This window comes from Dermacentor variabilis, chromosome 7 (assembly GCF_050947875.1).
Source record: "Dermacentor variabilis isolate Ectoservices chromosome 7, ASM5094787v1, whole genome shotgun sequence".
In the NCBI taxonomy this organism is placed as follows: domain Eukaryota; kingdom Metazoa; phylum Arthropoda; class Arachnida; order Ixodida; family Ixodidae; genus Dermacentor; species Dermacentor variabilis.
Window position 1 is genome coordinate 20,235,095 of NC_134574.1, and position 19,107 is coordinate 20,254,201.

At 46.4% G+C, this 19,107-nt stretch overlaps 1 protein-coding gene across 1 annotated transcript in view; it reads left to right on the plus strand.

Moving 5' to 3' along the window:
* The first annotated feature begins 3,457 nt into the window (after positions 1-3,457).
* The window catches only part of LOC142587361 (Kv channel-interacting protein 4-like), a 323,816-nt gene continuing 308,166 nt past the window's right edge, over positions 3,458-19,107 (plus strand). Inside the window, exon 1 of the mRNA XM_075698307.1 lies at positions 3,458-4,824. Coding sequence (XP_075554422.1) covers positions 4,767-4,824 — 58 coding nt within the window. The 5' untranslated portion in view covers positions 3,458-4,766. The remainder of the gene's footprint in view (positions 4,825-19,107) is intronic.

Here is a 19,107-nt window from a genome sequence, read left to right on the forward strand (position 1 = left end):
GCTAGGAAGTCTGCTTTGACATTGGCTAGCAGCATTTGTTAAAATTATGTACAGCCGTACGATGGCTTGAACGTATGCGTGTGGACAAGTCTTCCCGACGAGGTTTTCGTGAATTCATGCATTTGTCTAATTTGGCACTGTGGTTCTTGTTTTTTTTTTCCTTTTGTATGTGGTATTTACTTTATTTACAGAAGTAGCGTTCATGCAACCACAAACCGGCTACAACCTGTGCAGTTGAGTGCTGAAGCTAGTCTGGACACCACGTTCACGTGATTCTCGGAGCGCCGATTTTTTGGAAGCGCGAAAGTACAACCCTTTGGTGCGTCAAAAATTGCTACTTCTATGTTATTCGCACTTCAAGACTCTAAAGAGAACAATCGCGTATCTTTAGTTAGGAAGTATTCTGTGCGCTGAGACTCGACTCCTTATCTCATTCTTCGAAAGAGGCCACTACAGTCGAATTGGTGAGCATACTAACCAGTCTTCACGTGCTAATATTCATAACAGTTGGTAACGAGTGTCTTGCCTAAGAAAGGGACGAATACTACGATCATACAGTCAGACAGAGCGAACACAGAAGTGACGAAGCAGCTTGCCTCACTACGGTGCTATATAATGTTTCTGGCTGCAAATGCATTAAATTACATTCTCCTAATGTGGAACAGGACATCACAGCCGTCATACACCAACAACCATTACCTTCATGCATCGAAGGTCAATTACAGAGTTCCCAGGGATGGAAATGCATGAACACTCGCAAAAAACGCCGGTGCGTAATAAATAAACAAACGGAACCACGAAATTCAGGACGGCTCGCTTCAGCTCAAAAGGGAAACTTGTTATTGAAAAACATACCACCCTAGCCATGAATCAAGCTAGCTGTTTATCAGAGCAAAATTTAAGCTTACGCTCATAGAGTCTTCGAGGCTTAACATAAGAAGCTGGAAAATTTTATTGGAACCAAACTTAGGTTGATGTCGTCGTAAGAATTAGTCAGCACTTCAACGCAACGTACCCGGCCTTGAAGAAGCACACCAAAGCGCAACAGTGCGATGATAGACGCGCAGTCAATTACTTGCTTTACCAAATTATAGATCATGCCCCCTACATGAAGCAGGCTGTTTTACAAGTAACCGAAATAAAACTTGTAAGCAATTTCTATAGGATGACGCGTCTGAATCCTTGCTTGCACGAGCCTGTTCCACAATTTCAGGCATGCTTCCCTGGCCTAATGATTACAGTATCGAGCTTCAGTGCTGCGGAGCCAGGCTTCAATACTAACTTTTCATTTATTTATTTCATTTATTTCTAGTGACAACTAGTGACAGTTGGCGCACCAAGTTTATCGTAAACCCACAGAAACTCGCAAACAACAAGGAGAAGGAGCCGAAGGACACTACTGCTTTAAAAATCAAGTCTAAGAAAAGTACACAGGTCTCGATCCTCCAGCAATGCATCCATACTTTGACATCATCACTGCGTCGAAGATCAGGGAAAGGAACCAAACGGTCCCCGCTTTAACCGGAGAAATACACACATCAGCATTAATAAAGCAATGCATCCTAACATCAAGGAATTCGGAGCCAGCAATTAAGGACAGGTTGAAAAGTGGAGCAAAGCTCGAAATGCCTCCGATAAAGGCTTAATCTTTCTCTGAATTGTTTGGAACGATACACTGCCGCAAAATACGAACAAAGATGCTTAGTTACCTTCTTGAACATTAAAATAAAGATGGAAGTAATATCTCGCTCTTTCATTAGTGGACCCGCAGAGGTGGAGGAGCGCCACCTACCACATGCAATTTATAGAACAATACTTTCCGGAAACAAAGGCCCCGGTGGTTTGTAATTACATCAAGATGCCCACATAAAGCTTTTAAACAGGAAAATACTCCAGTTAATATAAAAGCATGGGGCGAACAGTTATTTACGTTAAGTAATAATAACATATTTCATATTAAGCATTTATTGAGCCGTCGGTGCAGCGTCAGTCTAAAGCACTATTTCTAGGGAGGGATTCGCTTGACACCACAATGCTCTCGTTAAGAGTATAGCAGTCTGTCCTTATGAATATAGCAGTTTAAATCACTATTAAACTGTAAAGCTTCATAGCGGTTTCTCCCGAAAATAAAGTCATTGACAGGGGAATCATCAAAGAGAAGCGGGTGGCGATGAAATGGCTGGAGAGGGTGGAACTGTGCATCCGAATCAACTTCACCACCTGCTTTTAAAATTGTCGCCTGTAAATTAATTGCGGTGATTAAGTCCGTTTTCTTGTTTCTTTCACAAATGTGAAATATAAGAGATGCTGCGTATAGACACATCGGTGAAAGTAAGCGGGAAAGACACATTGCGATTATGTTTACTGAAAGTTTAGCATAAATATATCAATTATGTTGATCTGATTGAACAGCTTGTTTAGCTTCATCTACCGGCGATTTACTGTGCTCACCATTTTTTTTTTCAAGGTTCAGAAATTTGTAATGGCTTACTTACTTACTAGGTACTCAGGTACTCTACAAACACATGCGCTGTGTATAAGCTGATCATTAATGTTTGTGTAACCCCCCTTTTTTTTTTCAAATGCGCTGCTTCCCGGAATTCTAACATTGTAATGGACCTAATACACCGGGTTTGGGAAATGAAGTCTACCCCTTGCTCAAAAAGTACTCCAAAAAACACTGCACAAGCCCAAGGACTTTATCTCATTTAACATTTTTTCGACAGAAAAGGAAAGCGTTGTTTATCAATCCGTAAGACGCATGGACCATAGTAGATGAGCAGCAGTTGTGGTAATAGAGTGGCTATGGCGTTTCGCTGCTGACCACGACGTCGTAGGTCCGATCCTCGGCGTAGCAGCCGCATAACAATGAGTGCGGTATTCACAATGCTCGTGTAAGCGAGCGTTGTGAGTGAATCCAAGGGTAAACGTTGAAGAACAGCTGCTGCTCGAAAGTCCCTCCGTTAAGATGTTTCTCAGATCCCCAGTGAATTGAAAACATGAACTAAACGAAATAATCAGGCAAGCAGCAGCCGCTTGAGTGAACGACAAGCTGCTCTGTTTGTTCTGGCAAGCTATGCACGTGAAGGTGAGCGGTAACGCAAGGCGAATCCAAAGCCGCATCGGCACGCGAACTCCAACTCAACGTTACGTCATAGCGACGTCACAGGTTTCCCGCAGCGCGCGTGCCTATACACAACGCTCTCGGGCTTCCCAGATTCCCCGGCATCATCTTCCGCCTCTCTCTTCGCCTTCCACTTAGCCGCCTCTTTCACGGCTGCGAGAGACCGAGCGACCGGAGTCTAGGCAGAAAAAAAAAAAAAGGCTGCGGGCACGGAGAGGAAAAGCGCGCGAGCGAGCAAGCTGCCGCGGAGCGCGGACCAATGGGAAGCTCGGGCTCGGCGTGCCTCGGCCTCTAAGCCTCGTTCAATCCATCGCTCGCGCGAGGCAGAACGTCCGCTTTGGGGGGCATCCGGTGGGTCGCGTCTGCGGCTGCGAATGATTTTGCAAATCCGTGTTCTGCCGCTGCTTGCCCCATCGGTGCTTGTACCGAGCTCGGCGACTGACGTTGCGCATTCCTGCCGCGGTCTTCCGGCCTCCGCATCACGACATCCGAACGCCGCGGCAGCAGCAGCAGGTGCGAGTGGCGCGGTCGTCACCGCTCGCCGAAGCGGCAGGTTCGTCTTGATTTGCTCTTCAGGGGGAGTCCAGAGAGGAGGAGTGCGGATATCTTTCTCTCTCCCCCTCTACGTTCACTTCGCCAGGCCAAGCAGGGAACAGTCAGAGCAAAAGAAGGGAATGAGGCATCAGGGGCGCTGAATACTCGACAAGGCACTTAGGACGTTCTTTTTTTTTTCTTTATCACGTATGATTTTTCAACCGCGCGCACTCTCCGAACCAGCCGGAACCAGCTGGAACCTGCGACAAACGTGCGCTCTTCCAAGCGGCACTGAGTGACTCGAAGAACTCAACGTCATCGGTGGTAAATAACTCCAGTTTAACGTTTGTTCCTTTGCACAATTGAATCGGTTATCGCTCGTGACATTACACGGCATTGTTTCCTCACCCGAGCTTGAGCGTCAATGTAACTTTGAAGACTGGAGAAGGTAACAAACGTTTACGTGAGACTTCCTGTGCTACTTCGTGAGGAATTCTGTCTCGAGCCTGCTCGATACTCTGGTGGCGTCGTCACCGCCTTTATGCCAAGCCTTCTGTGTAACTCGGTTCAATGTTTATGTAACATATCAATACACTGACCAAGATCATTATCTGTTTTCAAAACTGGTTCAGTTGCCTAACTGTTTTCCTGCTCCCATTGCCCATTCTGTATTGACTCCAAGTTTACAAATCACAAAGGAAAGCGGAAGAGAAGTGTTACCAGTGTCACCGCACTTTACGGCGGTTCAGAAGTCAGAGGCGTTTAGAGAAAAGCGGAGAGAATAGCCTCGGACAGTGGTCCAGCATATTTGCAGGGTGAAGCAAGCCTCTCGTCTTGAACACCTTTGTTACCTGAGGAAGCAGCAGCTGTTTATTAGCTTTCAGTCACTCTATCAAATGTTCGGCGGTGATGACTCGTGGACCCAAAGCAAACACTGCACAAGTAACGGCGTTCTTCTGACGTCATCTGCCACGTCTTCTGGCCTCCTGAGAACTCTTTTCTCATCCGAGAAGGTCAATTCTATTTCACCAGTGTGACGGCAGCGCGCCAATCCATCTGCTACAAACGTTTTTTGGCTGAATTGTGAGCGCATGTGCCAGGTGCCGACATGATTGGGATGCGGACATTGATTAGCAACCTTGGCATGATGGGAAAAGTCACCAAAGGTAAGCACCCGGGTTTCTATTTGACTTGCTCTTTGCCTTAGCACTCTAGATGTCGTCACAATTTAATGCGCTTAAAACGTCTGGTGGCCATCATTTTGCTTAATAAATCTCTTTTTGAGGATTGCCAGTCAGCGAATTCAGTCAGGCCCTATGATGCGCTGCCTGCGAGGCATTCCTTTTTGCGCTGCAACTTATTCATCTGCTCCCTCTCACCCAGTGCTCCATCCTGGCTCTGCATCTCTTTTAAGTCATCTTTCCCTCGGCCAGATTGCATGATCGTCCTTGTCCCTGTTACTACGAAGGTATAAGTTATGTTTTTTGTTCACATTACGTGATGTGTAGGCGTGCTCTTCACGCAGCCAGCGTAGACCTTTATGAAGTGATGTTCATTTCTTGCTCAACAACGTGTCTCTCAAATTTCATTCGCTTTCGCAAGGCGGCTTTGTTAGCACTTTTATTTCATTTAGTGCAATAACATACAAAGATATGAATGAATGCCACTTTGCTCAGTTGCCTTTTTTTTTCAGGCCAATACCTCTTATGCTCATGACAATCATGTACTGCTTAAAGCGAAGCACATCACTGTCGTAAATCGCGCAGCCAACGCCCCGGCCACAGCCCTGTGAATAGCATAGAAAGCTTGATGGGCTGTTCTTTCACGCGCGACACGTTTGAAAGTACTGCTACTGAGGCACGCACGCGGACACCGCACGTTCTTTTTCTCCGTGTTTCCCGGACTTTCTCTAGGACGGGAAAAAAATTATTGTTCAAGAAGCATAAAGTTAGTACACGCTGAGTTGTATGTTTCCTAGGAGGCTTACCAATATTAATTGGAGTGCTTTCCCTAAAGGTAATAGTTGCAAAACTGTTCACTAATAGTGACTTGTTATGCACATAAGTAGAGTATGCAAATACAAATAGCGTTACTTATGCCATACAACAGGCTACAAGATGTATTTCGAGTTCGTTAGCATATATTTACATCCTGGCGAATAATATCTGGGACATTCCATACATGGATCAGCTACACACATGAGAATTGTAGTGTTACTCAATGGATTATAGTTTTAATAGTTTTTTTAGCGGCATGTGACTGTCTGCTAATGCGGTACTTTTTCGTGTCCTCTTCTTGTTGACGCTACTCTAGTGCCACGGCTTGTCACCCGTTCGCCGTTGGCGCGAAGTTGTCGACGGGGTATGCAAGCCGGTTGGTCGTTCCGTATTCAGGTGAACGCAGCGAATGAGTCAGAGTCGGGAGAAAGAGAAAAAAAATTTATCGACTGACGACAATACGCAAATTAAAAGAAACACAAGAACACTAACACACGTGCACTTAGTATAGATCAATGGTGAAGACAACAGAAATACAACGAACAGTTAACAGTAAATATAGAAATTAACACTGCACAAAACGCACTTAACGGTGGTCAACTAAACAGAGTTCAAAAGAAAACAAATGATGGCGTACTCATGGCCGGACAGCAGTAGCACGTCCATAAAGCGTGGAGTCGACGGCAGAGCTTTCCCGAAGAGCGCTGGCAAGCCGATCTCATTGCGGTCGATGCCATTGCTGGGCCGGGTTTCCAGGGAGTCGAGTTCTGACGTCTTCCCTCGGACAGGTTGAGCTAAATTGAAGGGAACCACCGTGAGCTTCATTGCAGACGTTAGTTTGTCGTCTCCTACGTCAACTAGTAACTCGCAGCTCAGACACTGCTCGGCGGCCCAGGTGATACTGGACGACATTAGCTCCTTGATGCTTCTCCGCAGATTGTAGGCTCTGCTTCTAGACTGCCTAGCTCGGTCTAAAACTTGCGTTTAAATAACTTCTCCTTTCCCTATTTCCCTGTGTTGGGGAACGGCTGATAATGGTGACGTTCCGATCAAGTTCACCCCATTGCATCCCGGCTCCTCCTAAGGTCTTGGCCGCGCCCCTTTTAATTAGGGGCGGGGGAACGGGTGATTCCCCCCTGCTGTTAGAGGTCACGCACTTGTATTCCACCACACACGCACACCCTTGAGTCTGTGGCGGGCCTCTGTTGTTCGTTCACAAACACAGGAGAAATGACGGCAGCCGGCCATACGGCGCTGCGGGCACACATACACTGTCGGGAATTCGTGGACACAGGATTGCACAGAGGCACCACATATTTCGGAGTATTCGCACTCCTGCCTTCTCAGCAAGCTTCGCAATGCACGCGCAAAGGGCAGATAATATACAGTGGTTCCTACAAAAGCCGTAGGAGCGTCATAGTCGCGCCGACGACAAAAGGACTAATCTCTAAACCTGCCTTCGACTTCCTTCGGCCGCTTGCCCGAGTGGCCGGCAATAACCGCCTAGCTCGCCGATTCCTACGAACTTTTGGCGCCCGTTGATCGGTGCTTCGCCGAGTCGAATAATACCGCACCGTGACATCTAGTATTTCGTACAGTTTAAATTCTGGGGTTTTACGTGCCAAAACCACGATTCGATTATGAGGCACGCCGTAGTTGGGGACACCGGATTAATTCTGCCTCCCCCCCCCCCCCCCCCAATGCGCAGGACACGGGCGTTTTTCTCTCTCCTTTCGCTGCCATGGAAATGCGGCCGCGGTGGCCGGAATTTGATCCCGCGACCTCGTGCTTAGCAGCGTAACGCCATAGCCGCTATGCCACCGCGGCGGATCGTACAGTTCATAATCATTTCATTTACTTTCTGCAGTAAGAAATCAGAAGAACCTGAAATGGGGTAATGCAGTTTTCCATCTCGTGAGGATTCCAATGAATCATACATTAAGGGAAAGAGCCTCGCTATTACAAATCCAATTTAGATATCATGCAAGGCTTCCCAAACGCAGATGTTCCAGTGTTCCATCACTGTGACTTCAGTTCTTTCGTGCTTTCAAAGTAGGAGCCAGTTTCCATCAGCACGCAGTTATACAGGCCGTATCGATCTGATGCGTGCCGATACTCGCTTCGTCGTTAAGAATGCAGAAACGCTCTCTCAACATTCTCTGAGCGAGCATACGTACGTGTTATTCCCAGATGAGTGGTTCACGTGGTTTTCTGTCACTTCTCTTGGACCCCCCCCCCTTCTCCACCCTTCCCCCCTCCCGCCACCGCTTCCTACAGCGTTGACGCTTGATGCTATACACTACGTGAGTTGGTTCCGGAAGTAGAGAAAGCGCGCTCCGAGTCGATAACAACCCGACTCATCGTCTGCCACGTTCAAGAGGGGGGAGGGGCGGCAGCTGTTCAAAATGCGCGAAGCGCTCGAAGGATTTCCGGAATTACGCCTGGCTTAAACGCACTACAAGACGCGGCGCCGTGACGAAGCTTTCACTCAGTCCATGGCCGGCGAATAAATAAGTCTTTTTTTTTTTATTTCTTGAGCTGGGGGGGGGGGGGAGGCGACTGCTACAAACTTTTTCGGTGTTTCTAGCTAAGCTCTTGGTGATATAAGCAGACGTGTTCGTCCTGTGCCTTAAGCGCGCTCTGAGTGCAGGCAAATTCAGACGTACGCAATGAAATAAGTTAAATTTCCAGCACCTAACTGCGCGCATTTGTCATCTACTTTTGTAGTTGGCACTGTGATTCACTGCATGACTGTTTCATCTTTTGAACAGTACCATCGCAATAAAAATAATACAATTAACCTTATACGATTTAACTTACGCTAAGCTTCACGATTGAACTGCGCTATGTTAAAGAACCCCAGGTGGTCAAAATTTCCGGAGTCCTCCACTACGGCGTGCCTCATAATCAGAAAGTGGTTTTGGCACGTAAAACCCCAAATATATATATAACTGCGCTATAGATTTTAGCGGAATTATGTTAGGTTTTACTGGAAATAAAAGAAGTATAGTGAGTTCCCAATGATGACGGCCACCCTTATAATAAATATATCGCGAAAGATATGTGTGTCCGCTTCGTGTGGAAACCACACGAGGTGGACAGATGAACTACATCGAAGCGCAAGCGCGTGAAGAGACATTGTCCAAGAATGACTGGCCGAGTGGCGTCCTCCACCAGGGCTCGGATTTCTCCGCACATGGTTGTAGTCTGCTTAATCCGGCCGCGGAAAGACGCGCGCAAGAAAGAAGAGGCGCAAGCAGAGAGAAGCGCGCAAGAAGGAAAGAACGCACCTCTGTTGTTTGGCTGGCTGGGCGTACCATGCGCGGATTTGGCCTTTCTGGTACAAAACCCAAGAGGTGGCGCCTCCTCGTTTCTAGGCCGCACCCGACTCTGCGACCATGTAAACAGCGCGGCCCATATAAAATTTCCTGCAAAAAAATCACCGAGCTGAATGGTGTAACAAAAGCTTACTTCCATTGAAATCACTTAAATCGTTGTATTTGTGCCAGCAAAGGGCAACAACTAATATTCTTTCGTATTTCTGACGAAATGAAACTCCCCGTGAGATAGACAATTACTCAACATTTGAACAAATATTTAATATGTAATATGTAATGTTCCTAACAATATAGTTCAAAACACACTATGAAAGCCTTCGGAGGAGGCACAGTTAGCTTGTATAAATAATTCGAGTATAAACTGAAAGTTCCACGGCTAGTAAAGGGTTCTTTAGAATTCAATATTTTGTTTCAATATACAACATAGGGTACACCACAAATGCAGCAGACCTTGCTGGCTAATGAGTAGATTTGAAACTTCGGAAATGTAGTATCACTTGTATAATATCAGGGGAACTCGCTTGTATCATATCAGGGTTTGAACCATACATGTTATCATTAAATCCGTGTTAGCTGTCCATGTAAAAAATTGTACTGCAATGACGAAGTTAGAAAACACGGCAAATGTTAAGTATATGAGCTTGCAGGCACTAAAACATAAATTGGACACTTGTGTTCAGATCCGCTTTGGACACTACAGAAAACAAAAAGCTTTACACATCCTGTACAGCTTTAGAGCAGGACAATAAAGACGTTACCAATGCAATGTAGCAAATGCAAAAGATATACAAAGTTTCGGCTATAGCTGGCACCTAGAAAAGAAGACTGGACCATAAAACCATGCATGTTTCCAAGCCAATATAAGTGTAAATGGGCATCAAGACCAAAAACAAGTCTTTCATTCTACAACTTACCAAAGATATCATTAAAAACAAATTTTGAAATTAAAGCTCTATACATGTCCGTGTAAACACTCGAGGAAGCACTTTCTCTGTGCATGTGAGCAATAAGCAACTCTCCAAAGTAGTAACATTTCCATTATATAACACTATGAGCTATGCATGACATCAGTGAAATGCTGTTAACTGTCTATACGAGTTTGCACTGTGGTTAACGAACAAAAAAAAACCAGGGAAATTTGAACTGCACCATGAAGTTACATGCAGTACATAAGGAAGGGGCACACATTTACAGGGTCTGTTCTGAAAGTAGTAGGATTGTTTTTTTCCTGGACGAACGGGCGGACGAGAGGCGGTTACGCACACAGGATCGGTGAAGGGCGATATTGGGAACCCTGGGAAAAATCGGCAATCGGCTCTCGGCCGTTGAAGAGAGCAGGTCGCTTGTACTGTGAACCCCTGTCGAAACGCCTCGTCACGGAGAATCATGGACCGTTTACTGGATCAGCGATACGCGATCAAATTTTGTGTAAAGCTTGGTAAAACGGCCAATGAGACTCACGACATGATTAAGCAGGCCTGCGGTGATGCTGCCATGGGTAGATCAGGTGTTGTTGAGTGGTACAAGCTGTTCCGAGAAGGTAGGGAAAGAGTGGAAGACGGTGACCGTTCCGGACGCCCTTCGACCAGCAAGACCAACGAACATGTGTCGCGAGTGAAACATTTACTGTACATCAATCGTAGGATGAGTATCAGAATGACTGCTGATGACTTTAGCAGTGCTCAAACACAAGTTTTTGAGATCATGACTGAAAACTTAGCCATGAGGAAAGTGTGCGCGAAGTTCATTCCACAACTGTTGTCAGAGGAACAAAAGGCCAACCGGAAAGCGACCTGCCAGGATCTTCTTCTTCTTGTGAATGAGAACCCCGACTTTTTGCACAATGTAGCGACCGGTGACAAGACTTAGGTGTTTGATTACGACCCAGAGAGCAAGCGGTAGAGTTCTTCCCCATGCCTCAAGCACGAATGAGCAAATGCAAGAAAAAGTCCATGCTCATTTGCTTTCTTGATCGACATGGAGTCATCCACAAAGAGTTCGTATCACCCGGACAAACAAGTAATGCAGTTTTTTACGTGGAAGTCCTGAAAAGACAGCCAAAGCGCATTGTTCGTGTCCACCGAGCCATTGCCAACAATTGGCGGCTGCACCATGTCAACGTGGCGAGCCACACATCATTCCGCGTAGTGAAGTATCTTGCCCAGCACGAGGTGGCAACGCTGCCTCTGCCCCCCTACAGACCCGACTTGGCCGCGCCAGATTTTTTGCTATTCCCGAGAATAAAAACGACGCTCAATTGTAAGCATCACGGATTGGTAGAGGCGGTTCAACAGGCCGTGACGAGGGAGCTAAACAGCATTCCGGTCCAGGCGTTCCTGGAGGCGTACGAAAACTGGAAAACTCGTTGGCAGGAGAGTGTAGACGCGGAAAGGTGGTACTTTGGAAAACTTCAGTAGTTTGTACTTCTCATGAATATATATATATATATATATATATATATATATATATATATATATATATATATATATATATATATATATATATATATATATATATATACTTGAGTCCTACTACTTTCAGAACAGACCCTGTATTACTACAGTAGCACCGGGAATGATGCAAATAGACATAAACGTTGAAGGTTCGTGTACAATATGTCAAATACACATTTGAACGAAAAAACCAGTCAAAAACAAAGGACAAGAGGAGAGGTTCACACCACAACGACTCACACCTCTTGTCCTTTGTGTTTTTGTCTGGTTTTTTCGCTCAAGTATGTACCAACTGGCCCAGATTTCAACCCTTCTGTAAATACACATGCATATAGGTTTTAGATTATTATAAGGAAGACGATCTCAGCCCTGTTGAGAGCGCAATCATGTCTGTTTGCGGCCACCATGTCAGTTGGTAATTCTCCGATCTCCTTGCTGGGCAGTGGAGCCTACATGAACAGAATAGTTATCTTAAAATCTTATGTTTACTTGTTTAAGTCGCACCGCAAACAGCTATCAACATGTTGTGGGATGTCGTGTCTGCCGCAGTATGAATCCCAACATGAAAACATAACGACTCTTTATTCGACTAACGATGGCAGCGGACGGGCATACCGACGCCACGTTCGTCACAGTAGCGGGAGCTAGAAAAAGCGCCCTTTCTCAGCCGGGCAGCCTGTTTTTATAGCCACCGTCGGTGACGCATACCTCGGGTGACGTGGCGGTGGCGCTATGTTTCATCGACCAAGCAGTCCAGCGTGCAGCTGTGTTGATAAGAATAAGGATGATAAGAAGACGGAGGGTGCGCAGAAGTATGCGCGGAGTGTGTCGCCACAATGTAATGAAAGAGGCATAAATTAACCACGAACAGATAAAACATTGCCACACAACATATAATTAAACACGCAAAATTTATGTAGACTCTGTTAAGGAAATTTCGGTTACAATAAAACTATAAGATTATATATTTAAGAAAATTATTATTCAATTCAAACTAATAGGGCGAATTAATTCCCAAGTCAGTTCATACTCCACTGCAGTACAAAAAACAACACCGCAAGAATGTGACAGTTAACAGCAAAAACGCGATATGAAGTGATTACAAACTGAATTACTGCAATTATTATTCTTTAATTGAGGGTAGTTTACCATTCATTTGTAAACATATGACCACACCAGCACAAAATGCCAGTTCCGTGCATGAGGTCTAATGCTGTGCGTACGCACAAAATTGCAACATATACTCGAGCTTTAGGAATAACGAACACGGTGACCGACAGAGGTAAAAAAAGCTGTGTTTATGAAGCAAGCAAGTAGCGCGCTTGAATAAAACTGAGTAGCGTAAGCATGAGCATGAATTGACGGTGAAATATACGACACACACACGCACAAACCAGCAAATAAATAATTCAACAAGAAGCATTGCTTACCTAGCTAACATTTATTGCTTCATAGTGGTTCGTTACAGCGCAATACAAGACAAGGACACAAGAAGGTATAAAAAAAAATTACCGACGATTACGTTACTTCCTAATGCGAAATTTGAGCGCAGCAAATAAGCTGTTTCACCTTTTCGATAGATTGAGGCAAAGAAATCGAGCAACACATGTATGCGCTATCACAGAATTTTTTTTTATTTTTCACACGTATTCCTTTAACAAAGACTCCACTAACAGTTCTTGACAGTCATGAAGGAAGCTTTGTGGTCGGAGAAATAGACTGATATATGTTCGACTTGGTACACCAATGCTTGATTCTCAAAGACGAGATCTATACAAGTGCCTCGCGAGGTTGTCACAGCCGTGGGACGCGTTACGAGCGAGAGGAACGGGATGTTCTCCCGCATAAGTGTTAGGAAATTGCTGTTTGTCTTTATGTCAAGCCGCCACCGATCTGGCTCTCTGATTGCCACCGCACAGGGCGAACGGCAGCGGCAATTTCGGCTCGGGCGGTGCACATATACAGATCCGCCGCCACCGATCTGGCTCTCTGATTGCCACCGCACAGGGGTTGCATTGGAGGAGGAGCGAAGAAAGGAATTAAGTTCGAGCCGGCGCTTTGACAACCGGAGACTCGCAGGAAGAGGGGGGAGGGGGGCGGCGTGTACACCCAGCGGCAAACGATGGGGGCAGAAGCGCGCGCAGCAAGCGGACAACACGATAAAGGGAGGAGGGAAGAGATAGCAGCGACTGACTGATGCAACTGAAGAGCACCCTATCCGCCACACAAGAACAGGGGGGGGGGGGGGGACCCTTTCCTCCTCTTTCTGCATGGCGGCGACGGTGTTCTATGCAGTCACGTTATCTTGACTCTCTAGCGGCGACAGCAGCATCCAGCGGTATCAGTCGGTCGCTGCTAGCGCTGGGGGGATGAAAGGGGGTCGGAGCTGGTTACGAGGCCGACGACAACGCCGACGACGACGCGAAACCCAGGAACGGACGCCAAAGAGCTGCGCTCTAAAACGACGACCACTATGAATTCCAACCAACTGGCCCAACTTGCTGTTTTGATGAATGTTTATTGCTGTTTTCGGTATTGGTTGCAGCGGTAACAATATAAACGATGCTCACCACTCTCACTTAAGGGAAGAACTTTTACCATTGTCCATCGGCAATGCGGCTCCTTGCAGCGGCCACGCAGCGCGCCAAACATGTTGCAGCTCCAGGGCGGCAATTCTTTTCAGCGGCTCGCGCACCTTTAGGAATCTTTTTGGTAACTGTACCACGCGTCACGAGCAACACAGACACATGACAGGTTTGGCAAGCAAGCGCCGCCAAATCGGAGAGCGTTAAAACGTGGTTAAGCGATGAAACAAAGCGCCACACGACCGTTACAAAAAGGCCGCATCGGCGATACTCTTCCCGGCATGCTTCTTGAGAGCTACACAACGCAGAGGAGATATGACTGCGCTGATATTTGGCCGAAGCTGAAGCGCGTTTTATTATGGCATCCACCTATAGAGCGCAACTAAAAACAATAATCAAGGTACGGTTCTCTCAAAGTGTCACATAACCGTATAGCATGATTCTAATGATCTATAGTTTAAAGATGTTGCTGGTCGTTTGTATATGTATTTTTTTCTCTCTGCTCATTTGGCCTGCCGCAATTGCCGCAATTTGGCCTGCCGCAACGGGCGCTCCAACCGTGAGCGCCCGTTAATCTCTCTACGAGAGCTTACTGCAGTGCCGGCTCTCGCGGCGTCTTTCTCGCGTGTTAGCGAGCGGGCAAAAATTGTGTGCTCCGCGAGGAGCCCCACACTTGTTGCGGTTTAGGAACGCTCTCGTGGGTTAGAAGGGCAAAAGAAAAAAAAAACACAGCGGCATATTACATTTTGTTACTGTGCATAAAGCATTTTTCTCCCTTACAGAATAATTATTGGGCCTGCTCGACGCTTTCATTCTGTCGGTCGTCGAGCTTCTGCAGTATTCCAGCGTGCGCCTGCGTGCGTCCTTCAGTGTGCGCCCTGCTGTCAAAGGGTGTCGTGTTTCAGGAGAAGATATACAAACGCTACTAAATGAAGCCCTGATCCACAAAGAAATAAGAAAATGATTGTATACAAACGCATATTCAAGCACCATAATGCATCTGCATTCAGTTTCTGTGCAGGTATCTTTTATGCCACAGCATAAAATGCCTACAGCGGTAGCGGGGGGGAGGGGGGTTCCACCACACTGAACCGTAGCTATAATTTATGCCACAGCATCATTCGCCCCAATATTCCCCGATGTGTGTTCAATGTTTCTGTGGCTTGCTTTTACATTATAATGGCACCTATGCAGCGTATATAACTGAGCACTGAATTTTCGCTGGTTGACCGGTGCATTCGCTCGTGCAAGATTCAAACTTCTTTATGTATTGAGAAAACAAACATTCCGGCTGGCACCAATAACATCTTAATTTAGCCCAACCTGACTCCGTGCCGCGACGGCACACCAAATTTACACTTAGTTCCTGGCTGAAAATATCATATCAAGATCGCAATGCGACCACACTAATCAGCAATCTTCGAATACATACAATAGGTCCCCTGAGCCACGAATTGTAACTTTCTTTTCATCAGTTGTAATCTAAAGGTTACCAGGCATTTGGCGTTGCAGTAGCTTTTAAAGTTGCTACTTCGACACATGTAACCTCTAGCCGCGACGAAAATGAACAAAAACACAAATATCCAATTGGTTTAGTAACGTAGTAACCTTCACATTATAGGTTACTTGCAACTAAGGGTAAACTTGAACGTTACCACGCTAGGAGTCGAACTTCTATCTCCTTTCCTTTTTGCCTATTTTAGCTACTTAGATGCTGCTCGCAGCCACTGCGGGAGCTATGCAGTATCAGCAGAAACCCTCGTGCATGGAAGGTCGGCGATTAAGTATTTTTTTACACCTCCTATCGCTGTGCTCTATATTTCCAGCATAATTTAAGGAGTTCGCTGCGGAATTCGACAGCAGGAACTCGGTTAAGAGCGGGCATTCTCAGCAAAATGCTTGATGACGGGCTCGCGCCTCGTCGTATTAATTTCTTCCATTCGTATGTAAAAGTTCTGCCTTAGGGTTTTTAGATTAATCGAGTTTACTAACCGAGACGGTGACAGTCATTGGAGACAGCGGGATGCATGACAGATATTACTTAATTAAAGGGATTTCGGAAAATGCTTTTATAAACAATAACCTAATAAAATCGTGCAGCTCTATTGTCAAGTGACTGCAACGCTGTGTCTGTGACCTGACGGTATAGTTCTACGTTGCGTAACCACTTCAATTACGCCTTCCTTATTATTTTAAGCTTCGTGCGATGCATCCCATGCCCCAGCCAGAGCAGTTTTGAAGGCACCAAATACCGGAGCCGGGCCCCTTGAACATCTGCCATGCGATCATGCGGTACAGTGGTACAGGATCATGTTCCCCATGCGCCAACGTCTGTCGTGTGCTTCTTATTTAACTTCGTTATTCAACTATTGCGCAACATTGCCCAAGGGTCTCTATATATGTAGCGTCACATTTCACAAAACAAGTTACGTGGCAAGTATGCACATCAAACGAGTGCTTTCCACTCTGTGACACCCCTATCCAAGACAAATAAGGCATCCTAAAAACAAGTTTGTCCTATTTTGTCGGGGAGAACACACGTAAACATTCAAGGAAATGACCGGACATGAAATAACGTCACCAGCACCTTATATTATTCAGGTGACAGGTTTGTTTTACAGGGAAAGTGCCAGCAGGCGGAAACACATTTGTGTGCCGACAACGGTCCAGATAGCAATGTACTTTGAAATGCGTTCTTGCACAGCACCACAGTGGCTGTGCGCAGGATAAAAATAACTTCTACGCATGTTTCTTGGAATAACCATGCATTTTCCGAATTAAAAGGCTGTTGCTGTCTTGTTTCTTGTTGGTGTGCCGTTGTGTTTGCCCACGTTGGCACGTTCCCTCTAAAACGTACGTGTCCCCTGGATAAAGCTAGTTGCGAGTGACGGTCTATATGCTTTCTGTTCGTTTCCATAATTGTTCTCGCATCTTCTACGCTGTTAGAAATGAATCAGCTAGTCCAGCTACAAGTAATAATAGGATTTTCACAGCCCAGTACTGCGTAATATTCAGGTTGTGGTCGTTATCGCTTTCAGGCGTGATTTGGTTTCATAGAGTGCCTTTCACCAATAATTAAAGCTTTTCCGGAGAATATTTGCAAGCCCTCTCCCCCCCCCCCCCCACTCCAAAAAAAAAATGAGAAGAAAAAGAAATTAAGGCTCGCTCTATGCAGTGAAGGAGGAGTCTACCGGCCAATATCGTACTAGAGGGATAATTTTTTCCATTCTACATCAGTTCCTGGCAAACCTAACTGGTCGGTCTTACAATAGTCGAGAATGATCGGTCAAGCTTCGCCAGATCGCGGATAGAGCTGACGTATATTAACACTGTTTAATTCGTGGCGTTATCGTCCTAAAGCAACACCGGGGCTATAAGAAACGCTATAGGGACGGGGGGGGGGGGGGGAGAGAGAAGTTTTACAGAGTAATTTTCAGCCCCCGAGATTCTTTCACCTGCACCTTTTCGAAGTTTCGTAAATACTTATTTAACGTCGTTTTTTCTTTTTTTGGACGGGCAACACGTCTCCTGGGAATCACCGTCAGCTGGAAACGAAACCGCACGCTACCAGGCACTAGGGATCGGGGTCCATTTGGGAAACCGCGACATGATGAAGCGAGTGCGCGCCTAAAAGACGCTGCCGTTGATGCCGGGATCAAGATAGCGTCGCTGACCCCCTGGCCGAAGCAAACGCGGCGTACGTCAGGAGGGAACAGAGGTTCACTGTTGGGCCGGGCGATCGCGTCCCTTCTTCCGTGCGCAATTCTTCTTCCGGCATTTGGTCGGTTGCCAGGTTTCCCTTACCGCGCGTGTGCGTCTTCTCACATCTGTCGACTACCGCACAATTGCGACTTACGTCTTTCGTTCGGGGACTATGTCGTTCTGCGAGGACGGAAGACCAGGTAAAACCCTGTCAGTGGACGACCTGTTGGTGAATACATGCTACGACAATATGCTACACCCGTATTAAAGTTTCCGGTGGGCGTCAATTACTCGTTATCTCCTCGCAAGTACACAATTAGCGGAAGATCACTGTTTTCGTACGATTCGTTATTTTTAAGACGTTGTCTTCAGCGTTTCTTAAAGTGATTACTTCTTTCTTTTTGTTTTTGAGGGGTTCCCACGAATTTTCCAGTGGATAGAAAAATGATGAAAGAGTTTCCAAATAGCTACCATAACACCACGGTAAGCTGCTGCCTAGACACAAAAAAAATTACCGACGATTACGTTACTTCCTAATGCGAAATTTGAGCGCAGCAAATAAGCTGTTTCACCTTTTCGATAGATTGAGGCAAAGAAATCGAGCAACACATGTATGCGCTATCACAGAATTTTTTTTTTTTACACGTATTCCTTTAACAAAGACTCCACTAACAGTTCTTGACAGTCATGAAGGAAGCTTTGTGGTCGGAGAAATAGACTGATATATGTTCGACTTGGTACACCAATGCTTGATTCTCAAAGACGAGATCTATACAAGTGCCTCGCGAGGTTGTCACAGCCGTGGGACGCGTTACGAGCGAGAGGAACGGGATGTTCTCCCGCATAAGTGTTAGGAAATTGCTGTTTGTCTTTATGTCAAGCCGCCACCGATCTGGCTCTCTGATTGCCACCGCACAGGGCGAACGGCAGCGGCAATTTCGGCTCGGGCGGTGCACATATACAGATCCGCCGCCACCGATCTGGCTCTCTGATTGCCACCGCACAGGGGTTGCATTGGAGGAGGAGCGAAGAAAGGAATTAAGTTCGAGCCGGCGCTTTGACAACCGGAGACTCGCAGGAAGAGGGGGGAGGGGGGCGGCGTGTACACCCAGCGGCAAACGATGGGGGCAGAAGCGCGCGCAGCAAGCGGACAACACGATAAAGGGAGGAGGGAAGAGATAGCAGTGACTGACTGATGCAACTGAAGAGCACCCTATCCGCCACCCTTCCCTCCTCTTTCTGCATGGGGGGGGACCCTTTCCTCCTCTTTCTGCATGGCGGCGACGGTGTTCTATGCAGTCACGTTATCTTGACTCTCTAGCGGCGACAGCGGCATCCAGCGGTATCAGTCGGTCGCTGCTAGCGCTGGGGGGA